The sequence below is a fragment of the Alosa sapidissima genome, chromosome 8 (assembly GCF_018492685.1).
Source record: "Alosa sapidissima isolate fAloSap1 chromosome 8, fAloSap1.pri, whole genome shotgun sequence".
In the NCBI taxonomy this organism is placed as follows: domain Eukaryota; kingdom Metazoa; phylum Chordata; class Actinopteri; order Clupeiformes; family Clupeidae; genus Alosa; species Alosa sapidissima.
The window spans coordinates 27050286-27076762 of NC_055964.1; the positions used below are offsets into that span (position 1 = coordinate 27050286).

Sequence of the window (26477 nt, forward strand, 5' to 3'; positions counted from 1 at the left end):
GAGTAATGTTGTGATGGAGGGGTGGAGGAGTGGTGGAGTAATGTTGTGATGGAGGGGTGGAGGAGTGGTGGAGTAATGTTGTGATGGAGGGGTGGAGGAGTGGTGGTGTGGTGGAGTAATGTTGTGATGGAGGGGTGGAGGAGTGGTGGAGTAATGTTGTGATGGAGGGGTGGAGGAGTGGTGGTGTGGTGGAGTAATGTTGTGATGGAGGGGTGGAGGAGTGGTGGAGTAATGTTGTGATGGAGGGGTGGAGGAGTGGTGGAGTAATGTTGTGATGGAGGGGTGGAGGAGTGGTGGTGCGCTATAACTTTCCTCTCACCATTAAGGCTTTGAGGTTTGGGACAAAAGGCAAATTACATATAGTGGCGTTAAAATATGATATAAAACACTCTGGAGAGGGCATATACATATGGAGTAAACACAAATGTTCACTAACACTCACTCACACACACACACACACACACACACAAGCACAAAGACCTAAATGCGCACACGCACACGCACACACACACACAAAGACCTAAATGCACGCGCACACACACACACACACACACACACACACAAAAGCAACACAAAGACACTCGAAGACACTTGTGTTATTGCTTGACTTACCTGATCAAAAGACAGAAAATAAGCAACACCAGTAATATGACCCATTTATTGGATCAGTAAGAGTCAGCACCCCCCTCCCCCTCTCACTCTCTCACTCTCTCTCACCTCTCACAGAGCTTTGTAGTGCATGGCTGCTGGGTGCTTGCCAAGCCACACATGACTTTGAATAAACGCCAGTATCAAAACAGAGATTAGCACACACAACACAAGTCAAACATGCCAACGATTGTTGACCAAAGAACAGTACATAACCATGGATAACACATCATTCTTACAGTAAACAGTAAACACTGTAGTTGAGTGTTGACGTCTCCACAAGAGGGAGCCATTGTTTTTTTAAACGCATCCGGATTTATAACATCCCGTCTGCACAGAAATGGAGTAAAATGACCACCTGCTATTTTAAACAGCTTGTTATATTATAGTTATGTGTGTGCGGGGGGCACACACACACACACACAACAAATTACCTATCCCATATGCATACAAACCCCTAACAAACTTGTACATAAAGCATTACTATAATACTTGCATAAAGTATAAAGCAACAGGCTGACACGCCCCTACTTACCTTCATGATAATAGCCTATACAGAACACTGAGTTTAGTACATCTCCAACTCAGCATTCTACTGGGGGGTGTGTGGGACTTAGTGCAGAGGGAGGGGTATACTGCATAGTTTCTTTAACATGAATATGGATTTATCTTAATCTGTGGGACAAAGACATTTAACCTTTTCCTGTCTACTAGTAATGCTTAAGTCTAGGTGATAGGCTACTTCAAGCCGTTTAGAGGGGTTGGTTTGAAATCCGAATGTTCTGTCATATCAAACTTGAACATATATTCCTTAACGACACCATCCTGGATTCGATGTATATCATGACTGAAAACAGTTCAACTGATGAGAGGAACAACATTTAACGAGCCAGAGAATCACCTTATTGCAGCCAAACGATTAATAGCCTACATGTTTCAGGCAAGTGCTGAGACAAGAGACCATTCGTGTTAGAGGAGAGTCTATACCTAAAATTTGGTACCTCCTCACACCGTCGACATCGGACCACTCTCACACGGAGGTCTCTGCATACACTAGTAAAAGCTTCCGCTGCGCACTACACCAGCAGAAGAAAACCGGCTTCTGACATTCAGCGAGACCACCTCAAGCGGCGCATTTACCAAACATAATTCATACAATTTAATGTATTCTGTCTATAATCGTCAGCATTGACGTGGCTTCTCAAACAAAAATAATAATATCAATAATATGGAGAGTTTGTGATGATTTTCTGAGCTTGGCAAGTATCATCGCGCATGTGCTTCCCGCTTCTGCACCGATCAAGTAGCACAGGTCGATCAAACGGAATACATGACTACGCTGCGAGGACCGTGTGTTAAGTGATAGTGCATTTAACTGACCTCCAACAGCGGGAAGTCAAATGAGATAGTGATTTGGACATTAATGCTCTTGAAGTACTGGAAACGCGAGGACGATTAAACCAGCAAGGGTTGGTGACATGGATTTAATGCAACTTTGTAGCACACCAATGTGTTTTGCAATTGGGGAACTACCAGATATTTTAATGTGATAACCAGCAGCCGTCGTACTTTCATCATCTCTCCTTTCTCACCCTGTGAAACAACACGAAACCAAATGGAAGTTTTTTGGAGAGCACAAGTTAACATGTTGCGTGTCTGCACCCTGCAGTCAATTGTGATACTTCTTGGAGGTAAGCAAAATATGCTTGACTGTGTTTATTAACTTTTTTAAAATATAGCAATGTTGCTCTCATCCCTCTCTTTTCATCAAGTGCTATCCTATTCATGACGTATTGGTCTTGAAATGGTAATTTGAGGCCATTATGTGGACATTTCGCTGGACATTTCGTTTAAGTGCGTTTTCAAATCGCGTGTGTATTGGAGATTATGCGAGAATCCAGTTAATTAACGGGACGCTCCGTGGTTCCGTGATGGAGCTTGCACGATGGCATTGTTCTGCGTGACAACAGATAACGTTAAGGTCTGTGCTGCGCTGCCACTGGTCTTTGGAACGCAACGGCGGCATGTTGCACCACAGGCGCAATGTACCTGTCACATTGAATCCTGTTTTTAAACTCTTGATCCGGTGCACGACATAGCAGAACACACACACACACACACACGCGCGCGCGCGCACACAAGTAGCCTAAGCATTAATTCTCTCACGGTCGCTCGCCCTCTCCACAATGACAGTCAGAGAAATTAATCTGGGTTAAAACGGAAATCTCTCAGATAAAATGCAACCGAACCCTTTTGGCATCCAGCTGCACGAAACGTTTTTCTTTTTTTCTTTTTCTTTTTTTTTTTATAGCAGAACGTGGTTGTATTGTTGCAGCTTGTTATGTAGCCTACATTTGGTACCAACGGTTCTCAGTCGGATATCCGAACTTCTCGGTGAACATAACATATATTTGAAACAAGAGAATGAATCGTGGTGTGTTTGTATGTTTCACGTTTCTCTTGATCAAGTTCGTTCTCTTTTGTTTGTGCTCGTAGTAAAGACACTTGTGTGATTTTATATAACCTTTACTTAAATCTGTATAATATGTGTAAGGAAGGAGGGCAGAACAGGAGATCCGACACCCCCATCCCTCTGGATGTGTTGGTGTCTTTACTTGCGTTGTGCAACAGTACTGTCAGGAAGGACCCATATGGTTTGGCACAAATGGCATAACCTGGAAAAGGCATCAGGCTACAAGGAAATTGTAATAAAGCCAATTTGTGTTCGATATTCTCCCCACCTGTCCATAAAACCCCACATCCATAAAACAAGTAGATGCATGTTGCATAGTATTCTCTAGTGTAATTTGGTTGGATTGTGGAGATGTCTGCACTTACTCGTTAACTCTTATCATCAGAATATGCACCTGGGCTGAGGCCCATTCTGCCCACAGCATCACAGGTGGCACTTTAACAGCCTCCTTCCAAGATTTGTGATTGTCATGAGGTTTGTGCTCATTTATTGTCAAACTCTGGATAATGTACTTGTACTAGCATCTACTTATTTACATATCGCCTACAAATATAATGTTACATATATAAAATATACTGTATGTGACATATACTGTCGTATCAGTTGCTTTTGAACTTAAAGGTGTACCGTCACACCGGTGTGACTGGAATGTTGAAAATTGATCGTTCTAAAGAATATCTGGGTTCATTGAATTCAACATAGAATGTTAGAACCTTGAATTGTTGCGGAACGGAATCTTATTTTAGAATGTTCAAAAACCCACGCCTTTAAGGGCCTCTTTAAAGATGCAAACCAGCTTGGCACAGAACACTGCTTAGAAGGACACTGCCAAGTTCATCTCAACTCGAGTCTGAATATCTTATAAATATGATTTAGTGTACTCTGACCACTCAGATCATTAATCTCAACGATTATATTTAAGGTTATCACCAGAGGTCGTCTATTCTGCTGTGTCAAATACAGTGACAAAGCAAAATAATAATAATAATAATAATAATAATAATAATAATAATAATAATAATAAATATCAAGGTCTGACAATATAGCCATGTTTGCAATGGGTCTTGAAATTAGCAGGACACTGTATTAGTCTCAGGTGTTTTGATACTGCACTTCCTCAAGAGAACTTTTAGAGGAACTTAATGCAACCCAACTGGAGGTGTCCCATACCCCTCCACTTGCTGATCCATATTTATGTATTTATGAAGCACATTCATGGTCAACCTGGTGTAGTATTCCAGGATGTAATACATATTGTCGCTGTCCTGGGCTGATTCAAGAACAGACTCAATCATTATCCAGCTCCTATGTGGCCTGATCCATTTAGCAGTTATTAACAAGTTGTGAGCAAGTTTTGAGGTCCACCACTCTCCCCTCCTCTTGTGGTATGAGTTATTCTGTCGATCTTTCATTCTTGCTATCTGGCTTTTCTTTCGTTTTGTGGATAGAGCTCCATTGCTTTTTTTTGTGAAGGACTGGGATCATACTGTGATGGTCAATAGTTGCTCTGCTTAATCAATTCAATATCCAGCATGGCTGAACATGTCTTTATTTCACGGTAATAGTACACTTATGTCTTATTATCAGATTGCATAATGCAACAGAGAGTGAATGATACTATAATACTGGACTATGATCAGGACCCATGTCAGTAATTGCATTGTGACCTTTATTCACTTTTATACAGGAGCTCACCCATTATCCGTGTTGCTTTTTACATTCTACTTGTATAATTGTGCATGCTCACATAGTTGGTAGTTGTGTTTTGTCCTAACATGCGAGACTAACAAGCGAGCATATGACTACACAGAGTTCATCTCCACTCCCTGCCAAACACTGTAGCACTGTGACACCATAGTCCAACATTGCTGGATTAATGAAGTAATTATCTATCCATCTATCGGTGAATTGCCCCTTAGCCATCTGTGGCTACAAAGAGAGTAGATTTTCTTCTCCGTTTCGCCATTGTGAGTGGGAAGAACAGAATGGAGGCCTAAATGGGTTGATAATGGACTGGAGATGATGTTTGTGTTTTCACATTTAGAGATCGTGACTTATTTCATTATTTCAGATGGAGTGAAGCAAAGCAGACAAGGGGAATGGTTATGTGTTATATGTGTTTTGTTTTTCTCTCATGCCCCTTTCCACAGTATGAAATCTTTTCTCTCTCTCTTGCCCCCTTTCCACGGTATGAAATCTTTTCTCTCAAATAGGATGGGTTTAAAAAAAAAAAAGAAGCAGGAATGTTGCCTGGGGAAATGAAAGGTTAAGCTGTCAATAGCAAATGGCTTCTGCCAAGTTCAACCAGTAGGTCTACAACAAACCATCCCATATTGTCTATTAGCCCTTCCCAATGTTACCCTGTGCAGACACATCATGCTGACTACAAAAGCCACACGCATTGGCATGATTCACAACTTCATCAAATGAATGGCATCTAACAAAATAGGTGCACTGTTCCCCACAATTCACAGCATATTTCAAAGGCGTGTTGTGCACCCGTCATATTGAAGTGATCCTACTATGAATCCACAGGTGCTCCTAAAGCTCAGCTGGTAGATCTTTGTTCGAGCAACACCAATGTCGTGCGTTTGCTTCTCAGTAAATAACAGATTCAGTGAAACAGATCTGGTCTATCTCAAGGACACACACACACAGTGTGTGTAGATTGTGGCCTGCCACGGAGCAGGTGAAAGGATGGGGTCAGAGCCAAGAGAACACCTTTTTGACACCGCACCCACAGAAAAGCGTCAACTCCAAGGTCATCCTCTTACTGTGTGTGTAACACAACACTCTCTTTATCCAGTTCTGCTAGAATCACTCAGAGAGAGAGAGAGAGAATGACAAAGACGCTGAGAGAGAGAGAGAAACAGAGAGAGAAAATGATAAGAGACAGAGAAAGGCTGAGAGAAAGTGAGAGGGAATGATAGAAACACAGAGAGGCTGAGAGAGAGAGAGAGAAAGAGAGAGTGAGAATGAAAGACAGAGAGGCAGAGAGAGAGAGAGGGAGAGAAGGACAGAGAGAGTAAAGGAACTGCAGAAGGAACCATGCTGTGTGCGTCACAAAAGTATTCACACTGCTCGTTCAATTCTGTTTTATTCGTATAACACTTCTCACAAAAGGCATTGCCACAAAGCCCCTATGCAGACACTGCGGATGAGGCGAATGGTCTAAACTCTTCAAACAGACAGGACAGTGGGGAGCTCAGCCTGGAATTCGGAGATGAATGCAAGAGAATGCACAGTTATTTCCCCCAAGTGCGATACAATCTAAACACAATTTAACAAACCTAACTTTAGAAGGGAGTTTGAGACATTTTGTTTTCATGGCTTTACAAATGTTTATATTATGAACACTGCACTCTCCCTATTGCTGGGAGTTGGGTGCATTGTTCTGTATATCCCACACGCCAAGTGATTTTGCTGCCTTTTATTGTTGTTTTTCTTTCTCAGCAAGGGTTACAAACAGATGTTTGGGCCACATGGCCTTCCTCAGTGTCCAGTGTTTATGAAGGACAACAAAGCACAGGAACCTTATTCACTTTGTTACCTTGCAGAGAAAACACTATTTCACTGTATTTCAGAGCCAATAGTCTCTTGGTGTTTTAAGCCCCCAACATCGTCTTCCAGGCAGCGCTGCATGGAAGGCACTAGGGTTAGGCAAGGGTTAGGGTTAGGGTTAGGTGCCTTGAAGTCGACGGTCGCAGCGCTGCCTTGAAGTCGACGGTGGGGGATTAAAACACCATCGAGCATTTCAATAACACTCGTCATGCCTGAAAACACTCTTTTGACTTCTTATGTCACTGCATGTCGGTGCCTCGAATTACTTTTGCTTTTGAATTGAAATGGAATGGAATGGGCATTTCAACTATGTATGCTCCACCTTACTGCAAACTGGTCACAGCAAAACAACAGACCTCACACGACACACACCCCATAAACTCTCCCCCCAAAATAAGAGACGTGACGTGACCTGACCCACAGTCCTGTCACAGAGCAGCAACTGATGCCAGAACGTTAGCCCTGAAGATGTCCACCTTCTGGAGCCCCTGCTGGGTGGTAGAAGTCCTGGTAGGGTGGTGTGCGAGGGTGGAGGTATGAAGGCCGAATCTTAGCTTCTGATCTGTGGGTGAGGGAAGGGCAGAGGGTCAGGGCCTGGGTCTATCTGCTCAGATGGACGTCTGGCGGTCAGAGTGTCCAGCTTCACTGTTCGTGGTGTCCCGCTGTTGGAGGTCAGGTATTTCTCCTTGTGTTTTTGGCAGGGAAATTGTGAAACAACAGGAGATCGAGATAAAGTAAGGAATAAAAACTGTTCTGTACAGTGTCTAAACTTGTTCCTGTGTGTGTGTGTGTGTGTGTGTGTGTGTGTGTGTGTGTTTGTGTGTGTGTATAATGTGTATGTGTTTGCAGGTGTGTATGTGTTGTGTGTGTGTGTGTGTGTTTGTGTGTGTGCACATGATATTTTTGCATGAATTTAACTAACCTCATGCCAGTGTATCATGCCTTGTGTTTGCTGAGTGTGTGCACAGGCAACTTTTCCTGTCTTATTGTGGGTTTGCCGTGTGTGTGTGTGTGTGCCAGAATTGTTTGTCTGTGTTTCATTTGTGTGTGTTGTCATTTTGTTTGTCTGTGTTTCATAGTGTGGTGCCCATTTGTCTGTGTCGTATCTCTGCTTAAGTGAGCCATCTGCGCCTGGCAGATTTAGCCAACGCACAGTAAACATTATGGAATAACGCAGGTATTGCTCATTCAAAGAAAAACACAAAGGGCCCTCTGAGACGTAAGACTTATGGTCTGTGCTTCCATGAATATTAGTGGTGCTTGCTCAAAATAACTGCAATTCATTAAGCAGCGAAATTAATGGGAATGGTTTCTGTTCTATGGGGGATTTTCTTTATTGATTTCCACTTCGTCCAGCTTTTCAAACCGCACTTTTTCACCCAGCGTTGGGGACATACAGTATGCTGTGTCCCTGCTGCTGGCCTGTACGCTCTGTTGAGAGCTGAGGCCTTGGGGATGGATCTGTGTCCTCAGATGGTAGAGTGCAGTGCTATGTTTGATATTGGTAAGAGTTTATGAAGCCTAGTTTAAGCTCCTTTTTTGTATGAAAATAAATTAGATTTGCCTGTTTTAAATGTTGCTTTATTTCATCCATATCTGTAAGCTTCCAGAAAACATATACAGTATTAGACTTAATGTTTTTTAAGGGAATTAATTGTGTGGACAACGATTTATGGGCAGAGTTTTTGAGTTTTTGAGTCTTTGTTTATCATAGTCTTACTGTATCAACATTTTATTCTGCACTCTGATGTCACACAGTAGAGGGGGAAGTTTGTCAGTGAGGTATACATGTTGTCTCTAGCCTTTGCCTCCCTGCCTGGGTTGAAACGTCTGCGTCCAAGTTTTGTGAAATAAGATGTCCCTGAGTAAGCATGGCACCCAGGTGCTCTCCTATACCAACAGGCCTCACCACCACCCAATGGCAACTCTCCACTGAGCAATGAGTCATGTAATCACTGACTGGTATAAAAGCTGTTATTTTTATTGGGAGCCTGGGGTCCCACCTACAAGTGGGTAATGCACATTTAAACTTGGTGTGTGTGAGCGTGATGGAGTTTTCAACCGCAGGATGTCTGTATAAATGGACTGTAGGCCACTGGAAGTTATTTTGGATGGAAGCATATGTGCAGTGTAAACACAGATATGATCACTCCGCCGCCTGGATGGAGAACAACTCTGAGGTGTACTTAAAATAGCAAGCAAAGACAAAAGTTTGCCAACATTCACCGTAAATGTTTGCAAACGCACTCAAACAGCATAAGGAGGTAGTTCTGTGTAAACCAACATTGATTTTGGACTAATGCCTTGAATGTTCGCCTCTGTTTGCTGAATTTGAACACACCTGTGGTCAGCATCTGGCTCTGGTCCACTCTAGACACGACTGATTTGTCTTTGCCGTTTGCAAACCTTACAAGACGATAAACGCCTCTGGCAATGTCACAGGCCTCGATGATAATATATTTTTTTTCTTTTATCTTTCTGTGGTGGCTTGTCTGCATTCACTTGATACGTGACCTCTCTTGACATGTTTTGTTTTATGTCTGTTTCTTCTGCAATGTTTTACATTACATGACAGATAAGGGCACAGTTGTATAGCTACACTGTCTGTATGTCTGTCTGTATGCCTTTGGGCAGCCGTGCCCTACTGGTTAGCGCTTTGGACTTGTAACCGGAGGGTTGCCGGATCGAACCCAGACCAGTAGGCACGGCTGAAGTGCCCTTGAGCAAGGCACCTAACCCCTCACTGCTCCCCGAGCGTCGCTGTTGTTGCAGGCAGCTCACTGGGCCGGGATTAGTGTGTGCTTTACCTCACTGTGTGTTCACTGTGTGCTGAGTGTGTTTCACTAATTCATGGATTGGGATAAATGCAGAGACCAAATTTCCCTCACGGGATTAAAAGAGTATATATACTTACTTATACTTATACTTTCTGTTTTTACTTGTAATATGATTTAAGATATGATATGATATGATAATATTGATTTATTAAACATTGAAGGTCTCCAAGTGTAGTACTAGTAGCCATCTGGTTTTGTGGCAGATGGGTGTGTGGTCTAATGCATTTTCAGTCCAATCTCATGATGGCTCAGTAAAACGATGTGTTTTTCTATCTACCCCCAGAGGGGATGTACACACTCCACTGCCCTGGGGGTACTTTGCCTGGTTGCTGGATGTACAAGAACACATGGATGTATAAAAGCAATACATTTCTGATCGGTCTGAAGCTGGAACGAGCTTCTTTTTAATGTCTTCCAGTACATGTGTATATACATCATATCAGGGTTTCAAAGCTGCTGGGATGGAAAAATTGACAGTTAGGGTTTTGGATTGAATACGCTAGCTACTCCTTTGACCAAATTTGGAAGTCAAATGCATATTGATTTACAGTGTGAGCATGACCTCAACCCTAAAATTAGCCCCCACCACAATCATACCTGGTCAGCTTAGGTAGAGGTGAAACTGTCCCCTCAGAAGAGTGATGTCATACAGTATAGATTTAAACATGGAGGTGGAGATTCAGGAACAAAATCAACAACATAAAAGTACTTTGAGCGCAGCCTAGAGGAAGAACGTGTGCTCAGAGTAAATGGATTAAAAGTCTGCAGTGAAATCCCTTTAGTCTCAGGAAGAGGAAGTGAGCAGCCATTTGTTCACGTTGCGGTGTGGAGGTGACTTCTCCACTGTCCAAGGGAGCCGTTTTGATGCCGTTTTTTTGCTCGTATGGCCACTGTGTATAACCTCCTAGGAGGTTGGCCTTTACTTTCTGCCATTTAGCAGAGTCTTTTTATATAAAGCAACTTACAGATACAGCAATGATATATTTCATTAGCTCCCTGGGCAAGGAACTGATGACTCTGGTATTGTTAGAACCGACCACACAGCCTACCAGCCTAACACAGCTGAGCCGAGGGAACATTTGAAAAGGAGGATTGTGGGTAAAACGGTTATGAAACCAATTAACCTTCATGTAGCATTGAATTATTTATGTGTAAACGTTGAATGAGCATATTTTCTTTCTTAGAGACAGAATGCTTACTGTGTGTGCTATTTGAAATTTTGTACACTAGCTATTATCTTACTTAGGCAATCAGAGGCGTTATGCAAGCCAAAAGTTTGGGGGGTTGGCACAGTAAAAGTGTGTGTTCATTCGAAAAAATAATGATGATGCAATTATCTTAAATATATTCAAAGACTTGGGGAGATTAATTAAAAAACTTAACTTATGTCTGGGTGGGTACGTGCACACAGTACCACTGAAGGTAATATACTGTAATCTGGAATAATCTGGGCAATTCCATGGAAAATTGACTTTTTGTCACATCCATAACGCCAGTGAAATGCCTTGGCATTTGTATGATGTGAATGATAACATTCATTTTTTGTGCCTTTTTTCTCATGTACATTCTTCAGCCAAAAATAGCAAATGCTCAAATGTCATGTAATCATTCACATCATACCATATTACCAACACATTTTATCGGTGTTAAAAAACATAATTTTCCATGGAATTGCCCTCTGACATCGTAACTGGATTGGAGCATCCATGCTAGAGCAGCAGCAGCCCCATCTCCCGTCTGCGGTCGTCTGAGAATGTGTTTCTGTTTGGAGGTTGTGATTGCAGAAAAGGAGAGAGCTTTCACCTGCCTGAGATGTGCTGTTGTTTTGCAGTGTGACTTTGATGAAAGTTTTTGTCAGTTGAGATTGTTTGTAATGGAATTCAATGGGTGGTCAGAATTATTGCTCATGCACGCTGTGATGGGCAATTTAAATTCCGACAGTTCCTGCAGAGTTTTTTCCTCAAAGAGATCAAATTCTTGTTTGCTTATACTTATGATTTTCGGCTTTTACACACACACACACACACACACACACACACACACACACACACACACACACACACACACACAGAGAGAGAGAGAGAGAGAGAGAGACAGAGAGAGATTTTGGAGTGTTGCGGTGTTGTGAAATTAATGACTGTGTTACAGTAATTACTTTGACTGGTTACATTGTCACAGCTTGAGTTACAGAGTAATGAGGCAAACTAATCAAAGTAGCTGAAGACCAACCAACAGGAAATGAATTAATACATGAATCAATACAGTAATGAATTAATTAGACATTAAACGTGTTTAAATGGATAATCTAAAACGGAACCATCTCTAATACCATTTAAAGCCTCCAAAACCATTTGTTCCTCCAGGCTACATTTCACAGAATTGTTTTTGTAATCTTGTCAATGTCTGGTGGTTGTTATCTGTGGAGATTAGTCCCATCAATGCTGTGTGGTTAGGGCCTGGTGTGGCTGAGTCTGCCCGTGGGACGAGACAGCAAGAAAGAAAAGCGTGTTTGACTTTCCTCTCCAAAAGGACAAATCCTCGGTTTTGTTGCTGTGTGGGAGTGTGAAGACTCACTTTGCTTTGTGTGTCTTATATGTGGGATGGATGCCTTTTTAGGGGTCTTTTAACTGCTTCAGAAACACGGCCAAAACGCCAAAAGTGTTTCAAATACATTTAGCAAAGCAATTTTATAGCAAATTATAATATTATTATAGAATGTTCATGATATGACATTGAGGAACAATTGTAAAGACTTAATGCTGAAGCATAAAATGTTATGACTTGTTATAAGTATAAGTATATATACTCTTTTGATCCCATGAGGGAAATTTAGTCTCTGCATTTATCCCAATCCATGAATTAGTGAAACACACTCAGCACACAGTGAACACACAGTGAGGTGAAGCACACACTAATCCCAGCGCAGTGAGCTGCCTGCTACAGCGGCGCTCGGCAAGGGCACTTCAGCCGTGCCTACTGGTCAGAGTTCAAACTGGCAACCCTAAATTAACCAGTTGGCCACGTCTGCCCCAATTATGTTATGTTATGAGAAGTATTATACTAAGTGCAATAACACATGAATGCAGTTACAGTATATAAAGAGGCACTGTGGTTATTATCATTGGGCAAAGTTGTGAGAGACGTTCAGAACTCCGTTTTTAAATGTGCAAGTGAATGTGGAAGATCCAATCTGCTAGTCTGTCAGTGCTGGCTGTGACAGAGAAATATGATCGCAAGTGCTCACGGCTCAAGTTAAAATGTTTGGAATGGGATAAACTTGCTGCCCATTTTAATTCCCTCTCCCGGGGCCTCATCTGAAGTGATGTAAAGCGTGGACGCACACACACACACACACACACACACACACACACACACACACACACACATGCACACGCACGCAAGCACACACACACACATACATAGATGCACACATACACACACACACACACACACACACACACACAAAATCCTCCAGAGCGTCTGTGGTGTAATGAATCATATTGACAGAAGCTGAACTCTGCCTCTGATGTGTGTGATAAAAAAAGAGAGTTGGGGGTTTGAAGTTTCAGCGCATTTGGGACACACCGGCTATGTGTGTGTATGTGTGTGTGTGTGTGTGTGTGTCTATGTGTGTGTGTGTGTGTGTGTGTCTGTGTTTCTGTGCATGTGCGTATGCTTATGCTTTCACCTTGGTAGCATATGTTTCATCACTTGAAACACAATATTTCAGACCACTGCAAAAGTTTACTTGGGGATGTCATGTGTGTGCGTAAGACACCACAGACAGAAGTTGTGGTTCGAGAACAGCAAGAGAAGGACGATCAGGACAGTCTGCAGAAAGAGAGAGTTGAATGTGTGACCTTGGATCACTCGACAAAGACTCACCGGGCAAATGCAAACCCAACACTCAATCAGACCCAAACCCAATCAGATTGAAGTCCTGATAGTGACAAGGGATGAAGCTTGCCCATTGTGAAGCTCCCTTTCCTTTCAAGCATGCTTTAGTCTATCATTAGGCTACCTTGCTGCACACTCCTAAACTGCGAATGAGGACAATCACATCTGGGTTCTTTCCTAAAGCAATATCACATAGACGTTTGTCAGTGTGCAGGAAACCTTTTTTCATGTCAAAGATTCATGGCGCCATCTTTGATGTAATTCTTTTGTAGGTGGCCTGCTCTAGGCCTAAAGCATTGTTATAATTCATATTTTAATTATGACTGAACTGTGAGCTCATGTAGAATTTCCATAAGATATATTTATTGAATTTGTCAATCTCATTTATTTATTTTCAACATATTAACATGGGTGCTCAATCACTTTTAAACCTCTGAGATGATCAGAAAGTTAGTTGATCTAGGACAAGGTCAATCGTTTTTTCATTAACACTTATGTTCTTAAATGACAACTATTTCACTTGAGTACATTTTGTTAAGAATTGGTCTGATGACCCGGTGAATCAGACTAATTAAAGTTTCTTCTCCATCTTTGATTTGATTAGCAGGGGGGTGGGTGGGGGGGGGTGGGGGTAATAGCCATTTTAAAGACAGTGTGTTTCTTTTAATCATGGCTAATGAAGGGGCCTTGATGTTTATTGAACTGTCTGTGGTCCTCAAGGTCAGGCCTGATAACCAATCACTGGCAGGCAATAACACAAAAAGATTTACTGCCTCTTCTGAACCAAACAAATGGACACATATGAGGAAGAGATTGTGGAATTCACCTGCTCCCTGCATTTAATGTCGCTCCAACAATCTTTTGCCATTAAATTAGTAAACTGCTGAATAGGCCCTTCACTTTTGCCTGTCTGTTTTTGCTGGATGATATATTGTCCCAGAAAGTATAGCGATAAGCTTGATATTGCCATATGTTGTACGATAGGTTGATAACGTAATTGTCATGACAGGCCTGCTGCTGAATACAGGACAGTTTTATTAGTTTCAGCCAAAGCAAATTGTTGAAATATAGAAGTTTGAATATTGTTAATTGTGCTGCATGCTCAGTTTGTAATATCAAAGGAAAATATGCAGCTGGAATCGAAACTCCAGGCTTGCCTGGTGTCCCTTTAAAGTGGGATTTGGCAGGTGGGGGAACCCTAAAATCCAATATCGGTGCAACGGGGAAAAAATACTCACCGTTGATATTGAGTATCGTGGTGTAGCAATACTTTTTGAACAAGAATTGCTAGCTTCTTGGTCACCTCTGTACACACGAAAACTTAACTCACCATTTAATGTAACAATATTATTGTGCTAAATCGTTGGTATGAAAGAATATATTATTATTATTATTATTATTAGAATTATTATTATTAATTTATCAGAGGTGACAGAACTACGTTCCTCCCCCCCCCCCCCCCCCCACACACTTTAACCCCTGATTGTAACACCAAGGCAGAGGCATGGACAGTATGTTTGATTATTTCATATTATTCCATCTTTGATGACAAAAAGCAAACTCACCCCAGGTGAACCTCATGACCATGAAAGGGTGCTTTGTTCCAGCCAGGCAAAGCAGCGTATCCCTCCTAGTTTCAGTCTCCCAGCAGGTGCTGCAGGTGGTCTCCCAGGGCCTCTTCCAGGAAAGGGATATTACCCGCGGATGCCGCAGTTTAATCATTTGCTCATCTAGACGCCTCAGGTGCTCAATCCTTCAATAGAGGGAGCACGTGGTGCCAAACACCAGGGAGTTTCCCCCACTGTTCCTAAGATATAAAGAAAAAACAACATCCCTAGATGATGTTGATCCCTAGATGATTCTTAGTAAAAGGCTTGTTTACCATGTATTTAAAATCCTAAACACACCAGCACCCCAAGATGGTCTCTGTGATTAACCATAACGCATTGTGAGTCTAATTTACCGTAATCATGCAATTAAGAGCAACAACGTGCTGCAAATACATATCACCTCCCCTGAGAGACAGACGTCAAAAGAAACCCATTCACCTGGTGTGTTCTTCCTGTTAGTATGATGAAAAGACTGCTGCAACAATATGTCCGTGTGTGAACTCATCAGCTGTTGTTGTTTCCCACTCAGTCTAACTTATTGACACAAGGCATAAACAAAATGCCACAAAGACACTAAAAAATAAACAACTGGGAGTCAACTGCTTGTTTTGTGTAATAGCTTCTCAGATCCTGTGTTCTGTTTGATGATGCCAAATCGTGGAATTAGACCACGGATGCAAGGGAGTGTCTCTACAGAAATAAGGCCAGTAGACCATGCAAAATGCTCTGTGCTTTAAGATGATACGGAGCATGATTCACCCGAACACAGGTTAATACACACATAGGCTCTCACACACACACACACACACACACACAGACACACACACACACACACACACACACACACACACATACACACACTCGTGATGCACACACACACACACACACACACATACACACACACACACACTTGTGACGTATACACACACACACACACACACACACACACACTCACACACACAAAACACAAAGCGAATAAAACCTCCCCATTCGGTTCCCTCTCACTTGCCAAGAAAGGCAGTCCTGTGTACTGCACTGTGAAAACATTCTCTCCAGCGAAGTTTTAGACCGAGACAGTGCCAGTGAGTTATTGAATTTCAGACGGGTACACAAAATATTACTTTGTTGTCGCTTGAATAATACTTTTTATTACTGAACCGATATCATTGTTATTTGAGAGGCACAGAGTGTATTTATTTAATTTTAAAAGCAGTAGCTGGGAAACAGGATATTACAATTGCAAAAAATAATGTAAGTGTGGCTGTGAGCCATGTAATGTAGGAATAAGAAGTATTGAAGGTTTTAACCCACACCCCCCATAAAACCTGCTTCCCTGTGATTATAGTGTGGCTCCCTTGGGTTTCAACAAACAACACACACACACACACACACACACACACGGTTAGCTGTCCATCGTGTCCGATGATGACGCTTGTTCCAGGGGGTTGGGGGGGGGGGGGATTGGTCAACGTTGTTGCCGTTGATGCCACCTAACGTGGCTATGGAGGCCGATTTTGGAGCCGCACACTCTTCCACAGATGGAGCAGGTATGTCCTGATGATTGGGCACGTCTTGCGGTCCTCCTTTGGATGAAGGTGTCGTTGATTTACTCAGCTGCTTTGTTGCACGTGGCTCTCCAGGCTGGTCTGTTGGATGCTATTGCCTCGAGCTGGCCAGGGTTGACGTTGCAGCGCTTCAAGGGTTCTTTGGTAAAGTCCTTGTATCGTCTCTTCTGGCCACCAGCGGCCCGCTTGGAGTTGAGCAACTGTCCATAAAGGACTTGGCGTGGGACGCGATAGCCAGGCATGCGAATGGTGTGGCCAACCCAGCGTAAATGCCTCTTGGCACACACACACACACACACACACACACACACACACACACACACACACACACACACACACACACACACACACACACACACACACACACACACACACACACACACACACACACACACACACACACACACACACACACACACACACACACACACACACACACACACACACACACACACACACACACACACACACACACACACACACACACACGGGTTAGGTGCCTTGCTCAAAGGCACTTCAGCTGTGGCCTATTGGTTAGCGCTTCGGACTTGTAACTGGAGAGTTGCCGGTTCGAACCCAGACCAGTAGGCACGGCTGAAGTGCCCTTGAGCAAGGCACCTAACCCCTCACTGCTCCCCGAGCACTGCTGTTGTAGCAGGCAGCTCACTGCGTCGGGATTAGTGTGTGCTTCACTGTGTGCTGAGTGTGTTTCACTAATTCACGGATTGGGATAAATACAGAGACCAAATTTCCCTCAGAGGATCAAAAGAGTATATATACTTATACTTAGATACACACACACACCAGTCATTTATAAGCCATATGTGTGTGTGTGTGTGTGTGTTTATACTTGTGGGTGCCATTTTAGCATGCTAGTGCCTCACATCTGTGGCGCTGCCAGGGCTCAAGGATGTATGTTGCTTGCGCGGAGATTGATTGATGGCTTAGGACATCTTTGGGGCAGACTTCAGGACGTTGAAGCTTTGGGGGAAGCTTTGTCCTACAACTGCCCAGAACGTCAATACAGTTTGGTCTTTTAGAACCAATTTGTCCCAAAGGAAAAGTAACTGGTATCTAGCTGACAGTTTTATTCAAAGAGAAATGGACTTGCAGAAGGGGATAGATAGATAAATAGATAGATACTTTATTGATCCCCAAGGGGAAATTCAAGATCGAGGATCGAGCAAGGGTCAGCTGATTGTCACTTGGCAACAGCCACAACACAACACTGCCATTGCTCCGCCGCATAGCTAAACCTGTTGCTGAGTCTCGTTGTGAGGACAACATGGTGGCACAACAGACTTCTGTTTTCAGCACCTGCTGAAGCCCCATCCATTAATCCAACTCTGTTTTGTGTCTTTGGGTGTTGTAAAAAGTCCTGTATGTGACAATATGCTAATGGAAAGCCTTGTTACAGTAGCCAGTGTCAGGATGAATTACCATTATGTCAGACTTTATTACTACAGTGGGTAAAAAAAAAATAATAATTGGAAAGCCGACACATAGTCTGGTTTGGTAATTGTGTGAGTGGGCGACAGTGAAATGAAAATGAATCTAATTTCCAGTGGAGCTGAGTTGCTGCCAGATGTGAAGAAAGTGAAATAAAAATGTATTACAGTAATGTGAACTTTCTCTCCAAGTTGTGCTTACCCAGCAGAAGGCGTTGATGCAGCATCAGAAACTTAATAAGAGAATATTTCCCTGGTCCCTTCTGTGCACCAGTATGGTGGAGTGGTTAAGGTGTTGGACTTCAGATCCCATGGACAGTTGTCCTCCTGGGTTCGAGCTCCACTCCTGATATTATGTTGATGCTCTGATCAGAACCACAGATCAGAAATGAAATGCTGCATTGTGTTTGACATTGGCACAGCTCTTTAGGGACATGCTCATATTCCAGCAGATGCCTGTGTGTGTGTGTGTGTGTGTGTGTGTGTGCGCGTGCGCGTGCGCCTGTGCCTGTGCCTGCGTGCGTGCATGCTGTAACGCTACATGCTAAATCAGCCCTCACATGTTTGAGCGTTACATAGAAAAGTGTTTACCTAGCCCTTTATGGGCACCAGGATGGCTGAGTGGTGAAGGCGTTGGACTTAGGATCCAATGGACAGGGGTCCCTGTGGGTTCAAACCCCACTCCTGGTGTCATGCTGACTAAGGTGATGGTTTGTGTCATTCCACAGAACTTTAAAAGGACATGTTGCTATCCCAAAAAGAGGTTATGACCAAACAGCAGAAAATCACTGCTGCTTAGATGGAAAAGGCAGTTTTATACTGCAAGCTTGTGACCTCCATCTGAAACAGACCCCTTTCAGAGTCCCAATCACTGTAAACTTTCTTCTTACCATCATTTATTTCATCTGAATTGCAAAGTAGTACCTTGATATAGGCTGTTTAAAGTATAAGTGTGTGTGTGTGTGTGTGTGTGTGTGTGTGTGTGTGTGTGTGTGTGTGTGTGTGTGTGTGTGTGCAAAGTAATTTCCATCCTTACCGTTTGGCACATCGAGACTTTGTGAGGAGGAGAGTTTGCCAGCTAGTTTTAGCCTTGCCCTGTGTGCTTTCGCTTCAGGCTATCATTATAGATGTACAGTAGATATACTCTGAATTGCCTCTAGGAGAAAGAAAAAATTGAAGCCATTGAAAGGCAATTACACATTTTATTCAGCAAATGCTTTGGGGAGATAGCTGAGACCATTCCAATGACAGATCAAATGTGGGTATTAATTTACTGAACATAAGAGGAAGCATATATACAGTAATGTATATATAATACAGCATATGCTTTGTAGAGCAGGCTATTCAGCATGATGCATTTCAGCTTTAGTTTATAGAACAAAGTCTAATGAAGCATTTAATAAAATCCCCAATTACAACCTACCAGGAAAACATATTGGTCTAAGGGGTGTGTTTATGGCCCTGAGCTCCTACAGTTTGGATCTGGAAGAGTTTACCAAATATAATGTTTCTCTTGGATATAAAATTAATAATTAAAAGAACATTAGTTATAGCTCTTGTACCAGGTACATAGTATCAGTGACAGTAAATAATCATTATCATTTAACACACCATATACAGTAATGGAGCTCTGGTAAAAGCTTAAGTGAGTGGGCCAGATCTAATTGTCAGCACATTTTAAGAGTCGGACAAAAAGTACTCATGGTTAGGTGTGTGCATGTGTGTGTGTGTGTGTGTGTGTTGGTAAAATATTTGATTAGAGAACAGTGCTGGATGTCAGTTTGACAACTTTTTGAAAGTTTTGAGCTCTTGGCTGTCAGTCTGAGCTTCCATGATTACACGGCGCTGCAGTAAAACTGGACTCAGGATGTAGCAGAACCTGGATAAACAAGACAGGCTCTGTGTGTCAGGTTGTCAGGTCTGCTTGACAGGGTTATAAATGCACTAGAGCTTAATGCACTTCTAACCTTCTGTGCATGTTCATGTGTATGTGTGAGTGGGAGTGATAGATAGATAGATACTTTATTGATCCCCAAGGGGAAATTCAAGATTTGAACTGAAGAAGTGTGTGTGTGTGTGTGTGTGTGTTTGTGTGTGTGTGACAGAGAGAGTGTGTTTCTGTGTGTGGTTGTTGTAGTGTTGATCAGGAGTTATTACTGTAAGTTTCGAGAGGCTTCCATAATTCGTCTTTACTGTACCTGTATGATACACTTCAGCAAATCTGTTATCGCTTTTCTATCTTTTTTCCAGGATTTTCAGCAATTGTATATTATTATACCTGTGTGTGTGTGTGTGTATGTGTGTGTGTGTGTGTGTGTGTGTGTGTGTGTGTGTGTGTGTGTGTGTGTGTGTGTGTGTGTGTGTGTGTGTGTTTACCAAATTTGATCATGATCGGAGATGAGAATTATGACCGGGGACATGTTACCGGCAGCAAAGTTCCAGCAGCAAATCTAAAGTTCTCTGGGACGAGGCTCAATCTTATACAGGTTCATCTTAAACAATTACATTGTTTCCATGCAAAACCATTACAAAACCATAACAAAACATGACAAAACCCATGACTGTCATGCTGTTGTTTTAGCAGAGACAGTAGACAACTCCAGCATAACACCACATATGCATTTTTGCTGTTGGAGGCCATAGCACATACTGTAGTCACTTATCTGCCTAGCACATACTGTAGTCACTTATCAGTGGTTCCATGTTGGTGGAATGAACTTCCCAGTGCTCTCCGTTCCTGTGGTAGTTTTGGGTCGTTTAAGAGGGGTCTAAAGACATTCCTATTCAACATATACTTAGTTGTTTAAGCGCTTATGTGTTATGGTTTATATAATGTTGTTTTATTTTAATTGGGCTGTTCATTAATTTGACATTATTGTTTATTATTGATATTCTCCTTAATGTAGTCTTAGCATGTCATTGTTTTTATATTATTGATTGAATTGACATTATTGTTTTATTATTGCCTTTCCCCTTTTTTACATTGCTTTTTATTAGGCTATTGCTTGAATTGATATTATTGTGTACTACAACTATTCTCCTTACTATATTTGACCTACATTTTAATCTGTTCCCTGTTCAATTTTAAATATTATTATGTTGTTTTGTATTTATGTGTCGCTTTGGACAAAGGCGTCTGCTAAATCCATAACCATAACCATAACCATCTGCCTTAAGGAATTCCCTCACTATTCTGATGGCTATCGCATGATCTTTATTAGAGATCCATTCATGAAGAGAGCACATTGGATGTGCAGAAATGTATCTTGTAATAGTGAGAGACTCAAAGACTGTAGAAGAATACCAGTTCCACTCTATGCAAAGCACATTTGTATTTTCACTTCAAATTTTGTTCACATCTGGTAGCCTTTCAGCCCATTTCCCATTTGATCTACATAAGAGACCAGCATCACCAACCCTTGAGTGTATTAATGGTTTTGTCTTAAGGCAGTGTCAATCTTTAAGAATTCGGAGAAGTCTTTATAGCCCATCCGGCAGATACACATGCAAACGTAGTGAGTCATCGCCTATTGGGGCAACAGTCCTACATAAGTCAGACATCCATGCTTGCCTACTGCTTCCTGTTACTGTTTTTGTTTTTGCTCTCTCTCTTTCTCTCTTTCTCTCCCTGTCTATCTTTCTCGCTCTCCTCCGTGTAGTCATCCCTCACTATCTGTTCATGCTCACTAATTCCTCCTCCCTACCTCCTGCTCTGTTTGTATGGTCTTGTCAGAAGCCAGTTTTATTCCATAAACCTCTTTCGTTCTCTCTGTGTTTGTGTTTGTGTGTGTTCAGTTCAGTTCTGTTTGTGTTCAGTTCCCTGTCCTTGTGTGCAATTGTAGTGCATGCATACAATACACACATATGTGTTGTCTGTGTGTGTGTGTGTGTGTGTGTGTGTGTGTGTGTGTGTGTGTGTGTGTGTGTGCGTCTGTGTGTGTGTGTTGTTTGTGTGTGTGTGTGTGTGTGTGTGTGTGTGTGTGTGTGTGTGCGCTCGCGTGCATGTGTGTGAGCGTGTGTTCTCTGATTTGTCTTTTGTCAGTATTTTGAGTGTAGGTTTGTGTCTGCATATGTTCTTGTGGGCGTCTGTGGGGGTGTGTGTGTGTGAGTGCAGGATTGTAATTGAACAAGTTGGGTGTTGTAGATACTCAAATCATGAGAAAGAAAACAAGTGAGTGAGTGAGCAGGTGAGTGTAACAGGCGAGAGACACTGGGGAGGGTTCTGCTGGAGCTGTGTGTGTGTGTATGAGTGTGTGTGTGTGTGTGTGTTCCTCTGATCGGAAGCCTGGTAATGATCACCCACCTAGGCATGCAATCAAGTGATGAGACTCCGCTCAGCTCTGCCTCTGAGTCATCCTAATCAGTGAATAAATGTGTGTGTGTGTTTGTGTGTGTGTGTGTGTGTGTGTGTGTTTGTTTGTGTGTTTGTGTACGTCTGAGTGTATCTGTCTCTCTCTGTGAAACTTGTGTCTGTGTGCGCATGTGAGGAGTGTGTCTGTGTTTGCATTTATGTCTGTATTTTGGTGTGTTTGTGCATGTGTGTATATGTGTTTTTCTCTCTCTTTCGGTGTGTGTATGTGTGTATGTGTGTGTGTGTTGGCCTGTGTGAATTTTGAATGACTTATAAGTGTGTGTATGTATATTTTAAAGTATGTGTGTGTGTGTGTGTACTACTGAGCCATATATAGGTTCCCGGCGATGGACGCTAACTCAAAGACAACCGGCTGCCTTCAGTCAGGTGCACAACTCACAGATCTGTTCCTGATTAAGTGCTCCTGCACACTGACATTCCTTGCAGTCTTGCAACACAAGAAAAAAAGGACAAAAACATTGAAGACCTGCATTGTTTGCTGGCAGATTTTGCTCAGTTTTACAGTATACACTGACTTACACGACTCTCATCCATCTTGTTGTTCTCATTGTTATTGTTCTAAACTTTTTCCACAGTTGAGATTTCTACTCAGTCAGTGCTATTTCTTATATAATACTCTTTGTACCCATTCCACTCAGCCAGCTTCAAATGAATGTGCAAACTCTGCCTTTGTACTGGCATATTTTTGTTTATCTTCAATTTGATTTGTTAATGTAAGCCCTAGAAGAGACTTATGTAATGTGTTCTTTGTCTCACAGTCTCTTTTTTCACAATATACACCAGTAACAAGGGGAAGGGGAATGAAAGATAACTACTCTTAAAACAGCCAGTGGTTAATGAGATTGGGGTACTGGTGACGCCCCAATAGTTTCCTCTTGACATTTCGTTTTCTGCCTGAAAATTAAAATGAAATAAAGCTCATCCAGAAGCCATGTTGTGCAATTGCCAAAATTGTGAATTAGGTTACTTTTACTTGATGCGGAAAAAATAAAGTAAATAATGAGGAATAAGTTAGTAAAGTACAGTAAGTAAGTCCTTTAATTTTATATCACATTTTCCAGCACAATGACGACTCAAAGCGTTTCACACAAAGACACCTAAAAAGACACAAAAACACTGAAAAATAAGTCCGTGGGTAATGCAGATTCTCCTGCTGTGATCAACACATGACGCGGTGCTGTTGGCCAGTCTGATCTGAGAGCGCTATTGATAGGTCGTCTGTGCTCCGAAATCACAGGTCAGCCTGATATCCTCTAAGCAAACCTGCTGTGCAGATAAAGTTAAGGTAAGGTAAAGCCAGCCTGCAGATCAGCCGCTCGGTTGGCCTCTGACAGGGAAAGATCCTCAATCGCTAGACTCAACGCACCACCAGTCCTCAATTACAGCTGCACGCCGTCCATGCAGACGATGGTCAAGGCAGTTGGCACTAATGTTAATATTACAGCTCAGAAGCTCAGAGGCACATCAGGAATAAGGAACCAAAGGACATTATAAGTATTTTTTGTTTGACTTGTTGACTGATATCGGCTATTGGTATATTTATATGACATGATATTACAGATGGCAGTGGCTGATGTTTATCTGTTATGCTGCATCATTTCTGCACTAGGTAAATATTGTGCTTTAAAGGCCTGAAAAGATTTGAAAATGGTTCAGTTCTTTTTTTTTATGAATATTTTTCTTTCTACTCTACTGAAGGGGATAATTAACAACAAAGATGAAGTAAACAAACAAAGAAAAAGATATTGGTACCGGCATCGGTTATCGGCCAAATTATTTTTTATCGGTATCAGTATTGGCCCAGAATTTCTCAATCCGTGCATCCCTAAATGGTAAAGTATTTTTTTCAGTGCAAGGAGGTCTCATATGAATAACAGGGCATTAGACGTGAATGAATGCATAAAGTTATTTTTCTTACAAATGCATCTGGAGACAACCAAATCCTGACTGAATATGGATGGTTATGATCAGAGCACGAATAGCATTTGGAAATTCTAGACCAATTCAAATGCCTCCTGTAGTCGTGGCTTGAGGGATGAATACTCTGTAATGACAGAAGTCAGGCCTGCGGGTAACTGTCAGAGCTGGGAGGCCTAACTTTGATTCGCCTCCAGACAAGTGAACCCTCGTCCCAGCAATGCGGAGTCACGACCAGCCCCACAGGACCGGATACAAAGAGATGACCTGTTTTGAAGAATCCAAGTTGACTTTGAAGACTCCAAGCTCTGCGCCAACATGGCACCTAGCTGCGTTGGCATCTGTCAATGCCACGTCCACGGACACTGCTGCACAGCATTAGAGCGGATGTGATGCAGTAAAAGCTTGCCAGATACAACAGGGACTCTTCAAACATGCCCACTTTGATGGATGAGTTTATGTTCTTTGTTTCAGTCACTGGATACCTACGATTGTTAGAATGTTTTAGTGGCAGCTACTGGGGTCACATGTGATTCTCACCAAAGTCTAGTTAAAACTCACCCAAATCACACCTTTCTCTGTCTGTCATGGGGACAGGGCTTGATGTGAAAGTTATCACTTCCAAGTTACAGGACTTCTTTGTTGCTGAAAGAAGGTATTATGTTTGCAGTATCATCTGCAAACAGAGCCTTCCGCCTCTGAATCATAGTATTTTCCTTCTCTATTCACTGAAGAATTATTCACATTCCTCTATTTGTCCTCTGCATTACTGAAACAGGTTTTGTGAACTTTTGTCTGTATGGAGACTGTGACATTGTGACAAAGAAGTTGAAATAATGCTGCTTACCGTGATGCATGTTCAAATCTTCACCTGAGCTCACCTGAGCTTCACCTGAATTCACCTCAGTTTTGTTGAGATCTTGTGTGTAGGACAATGACACCACCTCCCCATTTTCCTAATCTTATTCTGCATTCTTCGCTACAAAACCCTACACAATTATCATTATGAAAGCTTGCATGTCACAAAGGGATTGAACATATCACCATTGTCAATATCAAAAGGTAAAAGAAACCTTAGTAAAGGTTGTATCAGCGATAGTGGGGGTACGTCAGTTCAGTTGATGTTCAAACAAAACAGAGAGCTAGCTCACTACTCCCTCCCCCTCCCTCCCGTGCAATGAAAACTCTCCTAAACACGCATCTCGTCGGTTATTTGTTGAAACACTTTATTTTGCTTTTGAGTTGGTTGCCAACCCTTGTTGATAGCAATTGTTTTTGTGTAAAGATATCAGAGCCTAGGCTGCCTACAGAGACGCGGTTTTTTGACGGCCGGCTCATGGGGCAGACAGCTAGCGGATCGTTAGGAAAGATTAGATGAATGTGATCATATGGGCCTTTTTTGGGCATGTAAGGGGTTATACTGTAATGCTTTATTATGCTTTATGGGTTCAGTCATTAATATGTGTTTTTATTATGCTTTCTGAATACTGTGTCTAAACTAGGTTTACAAAAATGTAATATTTATAATTTCATAAATCAGCATGCATTACAGTAGATAATGTGATGTGAAATGCATCAAGGGAAATGAGCCATCCATACGTTATATTTACATTGATAAGTGAGTATATATATTGATGTCAATGCATCCATATAAATATTCTATATTTACATTACATTACATTACATTACATTACATTTGGCTGACGCTTTTTAACCAAAGCGACTAACAACATGGTAAACAGTAAGTTTTAGAACAATTCTCACAATTTTAGGACAGTTTAAAAAAACATTAGAGTACAGTAAGAATAAGTGCGTCGGTGAGTGCTGTTTTTAACAGTTACTTGTCAGTTTAAAACGGCTGGTGAGTGCTAGGATCAGTAAGACTTGTTGTAAGTGTTGCTATGAGAGTAGATGTTCTCTAAAGAGCTCGGTCTTCAGGAGCTTTTTGAAAGTGGAAAAGGATGTCCCTGCCCTTGTAAGAACTGGCAGTGTGTTCCACCAACGAGGAACAACAGATGAGAAAAGTTTGGATTGGCTTGAGCGTACCGGTGGTAGAGCTAGACGTCGTTCGTCAGAGGAGCGCAGCGGTCTGGAGGTAGTGTAAGTCTGTATGAGGGCATTCAAGTAGGTGGGAGCAGAGCCGGAGACT

At 42.1% G+C, this 26477-nt stretch overlaps 1 protein-coding gene and 1 non-coding gene across 2 annotated transcripts in view; both read left to right on the top strand.

Annotated features, from left to right (window-relative positions):
• The first annotated feature begins 2268 nt into the window (after positions 1-2268).
• Positions 2269-26477, top strand: part of si:dkeyp-14d3.1 (transmembrane protein 132C) — a 294470-nt gene continuing 270261 nt past the window's right edge. Inside the window, 1 exon segment of the mRNA XM_042101730.1 lies at positions 2269-2339. Coding sequence (XP_041957664.1) covers positions 2294-2339 — 46 coding nt within the window. The 5' untranslated portion in view covers positions 2269-2293.
• Positions 18647-18729, top strand: trnal-uag. The gene has a single exon. It is a non-coding gene; the product is annotated as a tRNA-Leu (tRNA).